Source organism: Sceloporus undulatus, chromosome 1 (genome assembly GCF_019175285.1).
Source record: "Sceloporus undulatus isolate JIND9_A2432 ecotype Alabama chromosome 1, SceUnd_v1.1, whole genome shotgun sequence".
In the NCBI taxonomy this organism is placed as follows: domain Eukaryota; kingdom Metazoa; phylum Chordata; class Lepidosauria; order Squamata; family Phrynosomatidae; genus Sceloporus; species Sceloporus undulatus.
The window spans coordinates 263626447-263639863 of NC_056522.1; the positions used below are offsets into that span (position 1 = coordinate 263626447).

Consider the following 13417-nt stretch of genomic DNA (forward strand, 5'->3'; position numbering starts at 1 on the left):
GAGAAGGCAGTGGGTTTCAGTGGGGAGAGACTAGGAATCCAAAGCCCAGGCTTGGGAAATTGAATCAAGAGGGAGAAGCAGTTTAGATATACACACATATGTATCTGTGTATATACATATGTGTGTGTGTGTGCGCGCACACACGTATATATACATATATAAATACACATATACATGTATATTTGTGTGTGTGTGTGTATTTCTAAAGTAAATTACAAAGTAACCACTTTTTTAATTTATGAAAAAAAACTCATCTGTAGTCCAAAACCCACTGTAGAAATAATACAGTTTGAGACCACTTAACCTACCCTGGCTCAGCACTAAGGAATTATGGGAACTGTTGTGTTTGTGAAACATTTATCCTCCTCTGCCAGAGAGTGGCCAGATGAGGGATTTCACCAGCATGATTAACAAACGCTAAGGAATGGCTACATGTGAAAATGAATAGTCTATTTAACGTTCCTAAATCGTTGCTGAAACATTCCTGTGTCCAGTGTGTGAATGTAACTGTTTTGAAATCGTTTTGTAATCATTTATTGTTGAATTCTGATAAATCAACATTTTAAGAACACTAAGAGCCTCATGTGAAAATCCTCATAGTCTATAAACCACATGCTGATTTTGTTTTGGAACTCCCTGGTGCACTCCATTATCAATTGTATGTTTGCAATGGTCCCTAGTGCCTCTTTCTTCCCTGAACCCCACTTGGACCTTTGGGATTTCTCTCACCATGTATGGTTGGAGTCTATGTTGTAGAATTTTGAGCATAATTTTGCTTGTATGGGATATTAGTGCTATCGTTGTATAGTTGCTGCAATCTTTTGTGTCTCCTTTTTTGTGGATGGGAATGTATATTGATAGTTTCCAGTCTGTCAGCCATTGTTTTGTTTTCCAAATCTGTTGACATATGAGCCCACACAGACAGACCAAAATAAAGCTGTTTCAGGTCATTTTGGGCGTATGCTGTTTAAGTGATGAATGTGTCCTAAGAGGCCAGAAGCTGTGCCAAAGCTACGCTCCAGTCTTAAGGTATCAAACTGCATCATGGGGATATTGGGGTGCTTACAGACCCTCCGGAAATTGTTGGATTGCAGTTCCTAACAGCCTTAGCCAGCATCACGAGATGTGAGGAGTGTTTCACATTGCAGTTCTGCATCTGGAGTCCCATATTTTGCTCACCCCTGCTTTAAAACTAGTGCTCAAATGGGTGGAAATGCTGATGTGGGTATTCTCACTCACTCATCACAAGCAGGAATCCGGGCATCATGGGGAGGCTGACTGAACATACCAAAACAGGAATGTTCAGTGAGTCAGCATGTTGTAATGGTCTGAAAGTTGAACTACAAGTCCAGGAGACCATGTTTCAAATTCCCACTCAGCCATGGAAACCCACTGGCTTACCTTGAATAAGTCACATTCTCTCAGCCTCAGAGAAAACCAAAGGAAAATCTCCTCTGAATAAGTCTGGCCAAGAAAGCCCCATGATAACTTTGCCTGAGTCCTCATTGAAGACACATAACAAGCCCCATGATAACTTTGCTTGAGTCCTCATTGAAGACGCATAACAAGTACATACTATCTTTTGTATTTTCCACTTATAGATTATTTTAAAGTTACAGCTCAGATGCCATAGTTGCAATGTAACTTTTTTCTTCATTTAGTCAACTACTGAGGAAGATCTTCCTCAAGATAAGTAGCAGAGGCAATTTTAGAATTTTTCCAGAGCAATGAGTTAGGAAAAGAGTGTGATAGGATGGTGGTCCTGTCAAGGTACATTCACCTCTGGTGGTCTTTTTCTGTCTCCAGTTCCAGGGAGGTGTGTGGTCCTTGAGCACAGGCCTGTGTGATGCCTTGATGACCATGGATGTGATGTTGTGCACAGCCTCTATTTTCAACCTCTGTGCTATCAGCGTGGATAGGTAAGCATTTCTTTACATCACTGGCTTACAACTCTTGGAATTTCTGTATTCACAAACTAGTGGTGGGCTGTCAAACACTTTAACATTGGCTCTAAGTATCTAAGGTGCGGTACAGACACGTCAAATGCACTGTGCTGGAGGCGTACTAGGGTTAAGGGACCATGTGGTAACTGCATGGTCCCTAGCCCTAGTACGATGCGGTGCCATAACAATGGCGGCGCCCCGTGTATATGAGCATCGCCATTGATACATGATGGACTCATAGCATCTGCACATCGCACCACGCTTGTGATGTCATGAGTGCGCCATTGGTGCACTTGAGCGTCACAATGGCAGCGCAAAAAGAACCCACTTTTTGCGAGTTCTTTTTCGGCCGGCAAGAAGCCACGTGGTTTGGTGGCTATGGCTTCCCTCTGGTGGAGAAAAGGCCACCACCACTCCGCACATTAAGGAAGGTATGTACCAGGCCTAATAAAGGAAAACCCAGAGTAAAGTACCTGTGTCAGTAATGTTTCTCACAGACATGATAGGTTTTAACTTCAATTTAGGGGCTCTCCAGCCCGCCCTAAAGGGGCGGGCTGGAGGTGCCCAGTTTCCCTCAGGAGGAACGTTGCAGCAGCCAAACTGTGCAGCATCCCTCCGGACCAAAAAGAGCCCAGAAAAACCGGGTTCTTTTTGGCACGCAGGAATGACATCGTCAGTGCAGCATTGGCACACTGTGATGCGTCCAAGATGCAAGTGCAGTGCCCGGCAGTGCAAATGCGGTGCCACCCTTGCATCATGCATGCATGCCACGTATGGATGGCACCACGTAAAGATGTCACCATCCATACATGTTAGGGTTCCAGAGCATGCAGATGCTGTGTGATCCAGAACTCTAATATCAGTGCCAGCACAGCACTTTTGGGCCATCTGTTTCGGGCCTTAGTCTTAAAAAAAACAAAACGAAGAATAGTAAACCTTGACATTCAAAATGTGATGAATTTATTTTTATCTGATAATAGCATCATTAATTGGTCCTTATCTATTCTTCCTGGACGTTTTTCTAAGTTGGACTGCAACTTTTTTTTCACCTCAGCAAAACATACAGGGCACCAAAATATCATATGCACTAGGTCATCAACAGACTGTGGTCACAAAAGGAAATTATTTCATTGTAAGGAATTCTCTGGCCTTTTAATTCAACAAGGGGGGAATATATTCAAACCAGCCTCTGTGAAGGCCTTTCTTTATTCAAAGCTTAGAATATCAGTAAAATAGGATAGGAAGGCTAGAAGGAGAGAGACATTTACTTGATCTCTGCATTTAGTGTTCCAAATTGATACAGGGATCCTAAACGTGTTCGCATGATTGTTTCAATGTGTTGTTTCCCCTTCAGGTCTTTTTCCAACAGGGGAAAATTTGGAGTGAAACCTAGAGGGGAAGGAATATGGGGTGGGACAAACATGAAGGAAAAGCTTAGGTGATTTCTCTGTGGTATGTGGACTCTGATTCTTGTCTCAATCTGATTTGGAGAGGGGTGTTGGAAGATTAAACAGGATGGGGATTATCGAGGACTTGTAAGTGGCTGAGATCCTCTTAAGTGTTGGTACTGGACTCTTTCACACGGGAGGCTTACCCTGAGTAAATTGGCACGAAATCGTGAAAGAAGCATGAGCGGGGTTCACACCCCCAAATGCTTCTCCTGTCAGTAAATCGTCACAGAGCTGCCATTTTGCAATAACAGAAGATCCCGATATTACTAAATGGTGACTCCAAGGATGTTTTACTCATGAAAGAAGCGAGCCCCGAAACCTCCACAACGATTTACTGATGGGAGAAGCACACGAGGTTGTGAACCTCAGTCACACTTCTTTCATGATTTCTGATGATTTCATGGTGATTTACTCATGGTAAGCCTCCCGTGTGATAAAATTCTAGGTACTAAGTATAAGTATAAAGTTCTGACAGCATACTTCCAACAGGCCTCTTCTTCCACCCCTATCCTCAACCTCAGTTTGAGGTGCTAGAGTGCACTGTCATTACTAGGCAGTGATCAGGGACTCTCAGGCACCATCCAGCTGCAGTTTTGCAACAAGGAAAAAACAAAGAGCCATGGTCCTCCTGGACTTGGTCTGAAAGGGTCACTGCAGCTGGATAATGCCATGGGAGCACCTCACTCACTTATTGGCTGTGAGGGTGCACCCTGTGTCTCAAGCAAAGATTGTCCATGGGGCAGGGGTTAGAGTTGCTACACTGAAAACTGGTGAGGGCTCCTGTAACTTTAATGCTTGTGCAGAGAAGGAAATTTCAACAGTCACCTAGTTGCATGACAAGTAACACCTGCTGAAATTCCCTCTTCTACACAACATATACATGAGTTGTCTCCAGTTTTCAGTCTGGGAACCAAGAGTGGAGATCTTGCACAAGGAGATATTGGATACCTCCAACCAACCCCATGGCAGAAATGTATTAAAGCTCTCATTCCATCTCCACCCTCATATAAAAATTGTGCCTTTCAAAATGACTCAATTAAAATGAGCAAGAGTATGGAAAATTAATTGCAAAAGGCTATCAGTTTCATCATGAAATCATAGATATATGGGATCTGAGACTCAGTAATAAGTTGTTACAAGCATTTTATACTTATTTCAATTACATTTCAATCAGCTAGCTAGCCATACTTTGTCAGCAAAATAACAGACTGCAGAACATACTTGATACCGAAAAACAAAACAAAACAAAAACAAACCCTGATATCCTTGTCACTAGCCAAGTCTCAGTTTGCAGGTTCTACATCTTCAATAAATCCACTGATGTTTAACATCTCCCCTAAAAAGCCAAGTGAGTTTTGTAGTTGAAGTTCTAGAGCAATTTTGTTCATGTTGATATGATAGACTTCAATTCTCATAATTCCCATACCTCATACTGGAGAATTGTGGGAGTTGTAGTCCATCAAAGCTGAGATGCCAGCTTAGATAGAGTCAATCAGAGAAAGAAACAGGAATTTCTAAGCTACTGGGCTACTTCATGTTAGTATGCTCCGTTTACTAACTGCTGGTAGCAAAGTGTTAGCAGTGACAGTAATTGCTGTAACTTCCACCTTTTTATCTTAGCATACTAAAAAGCTCCCCTTGTGACCATAAGAGGGTGGTAGAAACTTTTATTTTCTCTGTAGGAAATACAATCAGGCCCCATGTTTTTAGTAAATTGGTTCATTCCACTTGCCATAACTGGAAAACAGTGATGGTGATGGTGCCAAGATACCTTTCCTTAGCACACATCATAAAGTATATTTTCCTCTGTAATAATGGAAACATTTGGTGGGTGACCTTGCATCTCAATCAGGGGCTGGTCTGAGTAGCACTGAGGTCTTTCACAACAGTGTGAACCACTTTACTCAAATGGTAGATGAGGAAGTTATACTATTCCTATGTGATCCCATTTTAGGCTGTGCATACCAGATTGTGACACTGCATCTTCTTCTGTGTAAAAGTTCCCTTCTCATTGAAAACTAGATGTCAGTGAAAATGGTTCTTATTTCCTAGCTTTTTAAATGATCTAATCATTTTATCACAGTACACATTGTATTCTTTTTCTAGCGCAAAAGGTCCCAGCCATGAAGTAGCATTGTCCAGGAACAACTTTTGTACCTCTCCTGCTGTTGTTTGTATATGCAAACTAGACCTCTGGCTCCCATGACATCAACAGAAACCTCACCCTCAGGAAAAGTACACCTAGTCCACTGAATACTGGCATAGAAGATCAAGTGGTTATTTCTTTTTAAAAAATGTTCTTCCCACAAGTAACGTTAACTAAATATATGGGTTGGTTCACTCTGAAAGGCTTGGATTGAGACAGGAAGCTATTTTGTCCCATTCCTAGAAGTGAGTGAGAAAAGGTGTGTAGTGAATAAGTGAGGCAACAACATGGTGGTGTTCTGAGCATGAATTCTGGACACAATGGCATAAGCAAGTGAGGAGGAAGAGAGGCAGAGAATTTTCAGCCAGTCAGTCTAATAAAGCTGGATAAATAAATAATGTTCCCAGGCAGGGATGTCTTGGAGATAGGAAACTGAGTGACCTGATTATTGTCTGTTGTGTTTAACTTTCAACAGTTTGTTCAAACACTGAAGTTGGATTTCACAGCCTGATATGTTCTAAGTTGGAGCTGTCTAGAGTGCAGCCCTCCTAATGTTCTTGGACTGCAACTCCATTCAGCACTAGGCAGCATGTAAAGAATGTTGAGAGCTGCAGTCCAGCAACATCTACAGGGCTGCACTTTGTTCACCCCCATTCCAAGTCATCATCTCATTTGGTTGAATCAGTTCTGCCAATTGACCACACAGCTTCATCCTATTCTCTGTCCTCTAGGTTCATTGCGGTCTCCATCCCACTGAACTACAACCGTCGGCAAATCGATCTGCGGCAGTTGATTCTCATTTCCACCACCTGGATCTTCGCATTTGCTGTGGCTTCACCAGTCATCTTTGGCCTCAACAATGTTCCAGACCGGGACCCTTCTTCGTGTCAGCTGGAGGATAACAGTTATGTTGTGTACTCCTCCATCTGCTCCTTCTTCATCCCTTGTCCTGTCATGCTGGTTCTCTACTGTGCCATGTTCCAGGGACTTCGGCGTTGGGAGGAGGCTCGGAAGGCCAAGCTGAAGAGCAGCATCTATTTGGGCAATAGGCGGCTGTATTGTCCACCACCTGTCATTGAGAGGAACCAGACTGGGATCAGGTTGGAGGAGAACAACCTATATGCCCGCTCTGAATGTTCTTATCCAAGGGATTACATGAACAGTGGCATTCAGACTGTATCCTATCCACACCTAAGATACCCGCCACATGGAGGACTCAAAAGGAAACAGGCTAAAATCAATGGCCGAGAAAGGAAAGCCATGAAGGTGTTGCCAGTTGTGGTTGGTGAGTGTACATCGCTTGAGAATAACCAGACTGGTTAAAGATAGGATTCAAAAAGTTTTTAGGGGTCTTGTATGTTTTTTTAAAGGGATGCTGCTCTACACTTAAACATTGGAAAGTCTAATAAGCACATGGTAATATACATCTGCTCGTTTTGTTCCCTCATGTGATTTCTTAACCTAAAAAATGTTGAGAGCTGACTGGCTGGCTACAAAAAAGCACACAAGGGATGGAAATGGAGTGATCCATACCTAAGCAACAATTGCAAATTGAATCCTCTGAATGTCTTCTTTCGTGACTCACACAGAGAGAGGGGGAGGGAGGGAGAGGTATAGGCTGTCAGCTTTTCTCCTGAGAGGCTTTCTTTGCTTATAACAGTGTTATAGCAAGCAGAAATTGAATAGGTAAATTCTTCTTTACCCACCACAACTCCAAGCTAGAAATAATGACATGTATCATACTTCTGCTGTTCATGAAGCTGCAGGTTATTGCTCACTTTCTCTGAGATGAACAAGGGAACACAAGTTTCCCAAAGCAAGTGCCTCAGATGCATGACAAATTCATACAGATTTAATTGTATACAATCCACTCCAGTTTTCATAGAACTGGAAGGTACTCCAAGGGCCAAGTGGTCAAGCCTCTGCCAGTTCAGGAATCCACAGTTCAGGTGTCCCTAAGAGATGATTATCCAACCTCTGTTAAAACTCACCAACAGTCTCTTATCTTTCAAGACAATCTGTTTTACTATCAAATAACTCTTACCACCAGGTAGTTCTTCCCAATATTTAGTTGAAATCTGCCTTTAAAAAAATCACAACCATAAGGGGGGGGGGAGAGTTCACTCAATATATTGTCAGTTCTCCAAATATATATTAAACCAAGCCAATGTTTAGTTTTTAAATGAAGATGCTTCTTGGAAATTTGGTGAGTTGTTCTCCAAAAACTACTTCTACCAATCAAATGAATTTTAACAGCAGGTCCTCTGAGGCCAGTATGAGAGAAGGCAGTTCTTCAAACAAGGTAACCACAAAATTTTGTGGGATAGGACTGAAAATACACTGGCAGGCAACAATCTGGTACAGAATCAATGTTACATTCTGACAGAATCATAGAATCATACAGTTGGAAGCGACCACAAGGGCCATCCAGCCTAACCCCCTGCCATTCAAAAATACACAAAGCACTCCCAATAGATTGCCATCCAGCATCTGTTTAAAAACCGCCAAAGAAGGAGACTCCGCCATTCTCCAAGGGAGTGTGTTTCACTGTCCAACAGCTCTTACTGTTAAGAAGTTCTTCCTAAGGTTGAGGTGGAATCTCTTTTCCTGTAGCTTGAATCCATTGTTCCATGTCCTACTCTTTGGGGCAGAAGAAAACAAACTTGCTCCATCCTCAATATGACATCCCTTCAAATATTTAAACATGGCTATTATGTCACCTCCTCAGAGAGCATGGTTTCCTGATCACCTCAGAGAGCATGGTTTCCTGTTAGTAGTACATTGTGTCCAAGCTTCTTACTTGTTTTTAAAGGTATCTCTCCTTGCCCCTGATTACAGTACTTTTGTTTGGATGTAAGCAAGGGATAAATAGCTATGCCACAGGTTATTTCCTATAGATTGAAGCATAACTGGTGAATCAGCCAAAGCTGAAAAAGGCACTCCAGCTAGCAGCCAGTGCCTCCTGCTCTTCCATAAACATCTTGTACTTTAGGAGGACAGCAGCTCCATCCAGTTCTCTTGGCCATACATCCCAGTCTAAAACAGCAAGTTTTCCTACCTTCAATAGCTCTGATTAAATGCCCTTTTAGAATTCTGGCCTTGGGCCTGCTGAATTAAGTAATACAAGCAATTAGGGGGATAATTCAAGTGATAAGCAGAAGAAATCTTTCAGCAGGTTGCTGTTTCAGAAATTTCAGTCGTGCTTAATTTCATACATGATTCATCCCTCTTGAGATCTATCTGGACCCTCCCTTTCAGGTTTTGGAGCTCTAGACTGACAAAAGAAAGGAATTGAGGATCCCATCCTTGCATGGTATTCTGCTTCTACACATATAGGCTAAAACGGTTCTTCCATGAAGTGCTATTAGAACCTCAAAAAAGAGCTCAGCTGAGAAAGCAGGGAATGACTTTCCTTGTTAACTGCTGAGAGTTGACAGACAGTAAAGAATATGGATGAGCTGCACTTGAGATCATTTTCTTTTTTGCTAATGAAAGGGTAGCATAACAAATCATAGGTAAATTGGTGGCAGACTGTACTATAATATTCTAAATACAGCATATTCTGAGTTTCTGTGGATGTAGAATTTACACTGTGACAGCAAATTCACCCATATTAATAGGGTTCAAGCATACCCTTATCACAAACAAACACAGGTTTCCAATAATAATAATAATAATAATAATAATAATAATAATAATAATAATAATATTTCCCAAAATTAGCTCATCACAACACTTCTTTTAAAGTGCTGCATTGCAGAATTGCTGAGAAATCCTACTTAGTAAAATGCCAGACCACCAACAGAGAAGTAACCTCACACAATAATCTGGTGAGGGCAAGTGCGCAGAACCTTTGGCCTTCCACATGTTTTGAACTTCAGCTACCATAATCCCTCACCACTGACCATGAAGGAGCAGCTGTTGTTGTTGTTGTTGTTGTTGTATGCCTTCAAGTCATTTCCCTCTTAGGGCAACAGCAACACTAAGGTGAACCTATCACAGGGTTTTCTTTACAAGTTTCTTCAGAGGGGATTGCCATTGTCATCTTCTGAGGCTGAGAGAGCGTGACTTGCCCAAATTCAAATGGGTTTCCATGGCCAAGCTGGGATTCTAACCCTGATTTCCAGAGTCTCAGTCCAATGCTCAAATCACTGCCACACTGCCCCTCGACTCGGGGGAAGGGGCAGATAGGAGCTGAAATCCAAAACATCTGGAGAGCCAAAGGTTCCCCACTCCTGGGTGAGACTATAGGGGTCCATTGAATGCATACGTAGAGTTCTTCCATCTGCAAAGTCTGACACATTTGCTTTAGTAAAGGGAGACAGTCAGTTCTGTATATGGGTTTGCTGTGCTTGCAGGGTCCCAAACACCAGAATCCATCAAAGGTTTCTCAGAAGGAATGGCTAGCTCAAGGGAGGTGAATCTCTGGCCTGTTACAGACAGCCAAAATAAAGCTGCTTCGAGTCACAGTGGAGGTATGGTGTTTCAATGATGCATGCATCCTAAGAGTCCAGAAGCCATACCAAAGCCACGTTCCAGTCCTTAGGGCTGGAGCGTGGCTTTGGTGCGACTTCTGGACTCTTAGGACACATGCTTCATTGAAACACCATACCTCCACTGTGACTCGAAGCAGCTTTATTTTGGCTGTCTGTAACAGGCCTCTGTCAATTTTAGGGCCAAATTCAGTTTCAAAGAGGTTATCAGGACTCACATTCCAGTGGTTTGCAGTGGCAGTGATATGGGGCAGGATGTGTGTGTGGAGGGAAGTACCAGCATATTTTAATTTAAGGCTCTGACTGCTGATAGCTAAGCCTCAAGAGAAGTATTCCAACCTTTTAGTAGGCAGGTGACCCATATTAAAAGGGACATTTCTCCCACATACCAGCCTGGATGTGCTAAATAGGTACTCTTTAGTGGAAGTTGTTAGCATTTCATTCACTAAGAGTTCTCAGTGCTAACTATGCCATCTGTCTTATTTTTCTAACAACAATTATGACCAGGTCTGGGCCATTCGTAGTGGGGTTAGGAACTATGTCTACATCAAAATGGCAGGTATTTATAATATTAATGTACAGTTTAAGTTATTATTGATTTTATAGTTGATTATTTCTAACAGACCAATCTAGACATTCAGCCCATGCCAGAATGTCAAATTCCATCCCTTTACAGTGGCCAAAATTGAAAATGGCTTCATAGTATTTTACTGTGACAACCTTTATAACAACAATTATTCTTGTTTTACTCCCAGCAGAATTGGAACTTCAACCAGGTTGCTTTGCCCATATCAGTGGCTATCTCTTACAATGCATCTCTCTTGTGACTGCCTTTTGTTGATTTTCTGTTCCATGTCGTAGAAGTTTTATGTCTACTTGCTTGCTACACAGATCTGGCCTTATTGTTTGGTTTGACTCTGTGTCTCAGCTGATTATTTTTGGTTAACTGCTGGTACATGGGAAGGTGCCTGCTGGGACAGGTAGCTATGTGCACAACAGCCTTTTCAACCGGCAGCCTTGTCATCCTGGAATCTATTCCTTCCAACCTTGATTAATAGGAGCATCTACTTTTAATGAAAGTTTGTACTGCCCTTTGGCAATTTCAGGTGAAATTTCACCAGTTGGGACCCATTATTGTTTTTTAAAAAAGTTTGAAATGATGAGAGAGTTAACCATTAATGGTTTTAACAACTTCCCTGCATCCTTCCCCCCATCATCATTTACTTCTCTAGAGGCTTGTCTGATCATTGTGGGACTCGGTTTTTCTAACATGACATTCTCAAATAGAAGAATCCCTTCTGTCGAAGACTGTGGTTGGATAACACTCTACTGTCCTGTCACAGTACTTCTATCATGAAGCAAGACATACTGGTATACACCATAAGTTTATTCGCTCTCAGAGTTGGGGGGTTTAGCACTGAGTTGCCAAATTTGGTGCAAGAGAGGATTCTACTGTCTAAATCACTCATTGGTGTAGAAGGATGATTTCTACAGATTGCTTTTTGTCCTGCAGCTGTTGTATTACTACAGAGAAAATTCCATCTGCTAAAATTCTCCTTATGTTAAAAAAACAAAAAAAACAAAAAACAAAATAACAACAATGAATCAATCAAATATAGGAACCCTGTTCCATGTTCAATATGGTGATCTAACAATACTATACTTTCCCTCCTTGCTTATATTTAGGTGATTGAAAAATGGAACAGAATCTTTATTGAGAGAAAAAACATTTTCCTTGATTTCTGAAAACTTCTGAAAACAGTTATAGCTTAGCCTAAATGAAGGAAATTCTTTTGGAACCACACTATACAGTACATCAGTGTTGGGCCAAAGTCACACCACTGTCTGACTAAATTCCTTCCAATATGAATCACTGGGGTAATTTTCAGTCACTTGGTGTACTAGAATGGCAAAAGAAACTAGGGACTTTGAAAGGCAAGCTGTTTCTGTGACAGAATATACGAAAGTGCTGTTAAGCAGTTTTATATTCCTAGTTCAGTGTTTTGAAGGAAAGGGTTTGGGGATTTTTTTAATTTGCCATGTTAAATTGGCTTGTTGGTGCCTACAGGTATAAACGCTCTCCCAGTCACAGATCCCTTGGGATAAGCATCATGAAGGGTGTTATAAAATGCCTAAAATAAATAATGCCACATGTGTAGTTGTACTGATTCTGGATGCTTTCAGAAGACATTTTTATCACATTTTATTTTAGCTTGCCTCATTCACAGAATTTTACAGGAAGTCCAGATATTGCCATCTTCCAACTTTCCATGATTTACCAGTGCTGTTTCCACCTTGTTTTTTCTCCACAAGAAAATCTGTTGAAGAACAACAAAAAATAGCTCTATCATGCCATTTGACTGGCAGCAGCCATAGCTGTCTGTCTGGAAATTATTTCAGTTTAAGCATGATACTGTACATCATAGAATTTGATCTCACCACTTTGCAGTCAAGCACCAGAAACAGGAGGTATGGCGCAGGAGAAGGTTATAACCCTTCCATGTGAGAAGGACTCAAGCAGGAATTTAGAAGCAATGACGAGGGTTTATGTGAGCTTCCAAATATTGTTGGAACTGCAATTGCCATCAACCCTAGATAGTATTGTGAAGCTTGCTGGGGGTTGCAGTGCAGTAACATCTGGAGGATTGCACATTCCCCATCTCTGCACCAAGCCTTTCTGGGTATCTTAAGGTTATTATATGGTCAGTTTGGATTCTGTTTTGAGTGAAATCTGTTCTGCTTTGAAGAAGTTTAAGATTCTCAACACCTGATTCTTGGTTTAGAGAGCCTGTAGCAGTCATAACTCAGTTTTCTTCTTCTGTCTCTCTTACAGGTGCTTTTCTTTTCTGCTGGACTCCTTTCTTTGTGGTCCATATAACCAGAGCTCTCTGTGTGTCCTGCACCATTCCCAATGAAGTCACCAGCATAGTCACATGGCTGGGCTATGTCAATAGCGCCCTAAACCCTATCATCTACACTATCTTCAACACTGAGTTTAGGAACTTCTTCCGCAAAGTTTTGCACATTTTCTGCTAATACTTCTGGATTCTAAATATAGAACTGGACTCTGAATATAGAACAGAGGGTATTTCACCCTGCACCCAGTCAACATAACATCTTTGTATAGTTTTATTAAAGTTTTATTTCTTGGTACATAACTGTGGTTTCAATCTTTTATCCCTGCTTGGGAAAAGACAAATGATACAATATAGTTCCTCTTTGGTAAGAGTTATCAAGTTTAATTGTTTGCCTGTTGAGTTTGCCATCTTGATGTCAAGTTCAGGCAGAAAGTTTGAATTCACACTTCTTGCTCTAATGTTATGGTACCACTAATTCAGAAGGTTCTACAGGTACTTATTTTGGGAGACTGCCAACATTGTCTGA

At 41.5% G+C, this 13417-nt stretch overlaps 1 protein-coding gene across 1 annotated transcript in view; it reads left to right on the forward strand.

The window, feature by feature from the left end:
* The window catches only part of DRD4 (dopamine receptor D4), a 45955-nt gene extending 32785 nt beyond the window's left edge, over positions 1 to 13170 (forward strand). Inside the window, exons 2-4 of the mRNA XM_042442568.1 lie at positions 1807 to 1919; positions 6272 to 6825; positions 12867 to 13170. Of these exons, the coding sequence (XP_042298502.1) occupies positions 1807 to 1919; positions 6272 to 6825; positions 12867 to 13069 (870 nt within the window). The 3' untranslated portion in view covers positions 13070 to 13170. The remainder of the gene's footprint in view (positions 1 to 1806; positions 1920 to 6271; positions 6826 to 12866) is intronic.
* The last annotated feature ends 247 nt before the right edge of the window (positions 13171 to 13417 follow it).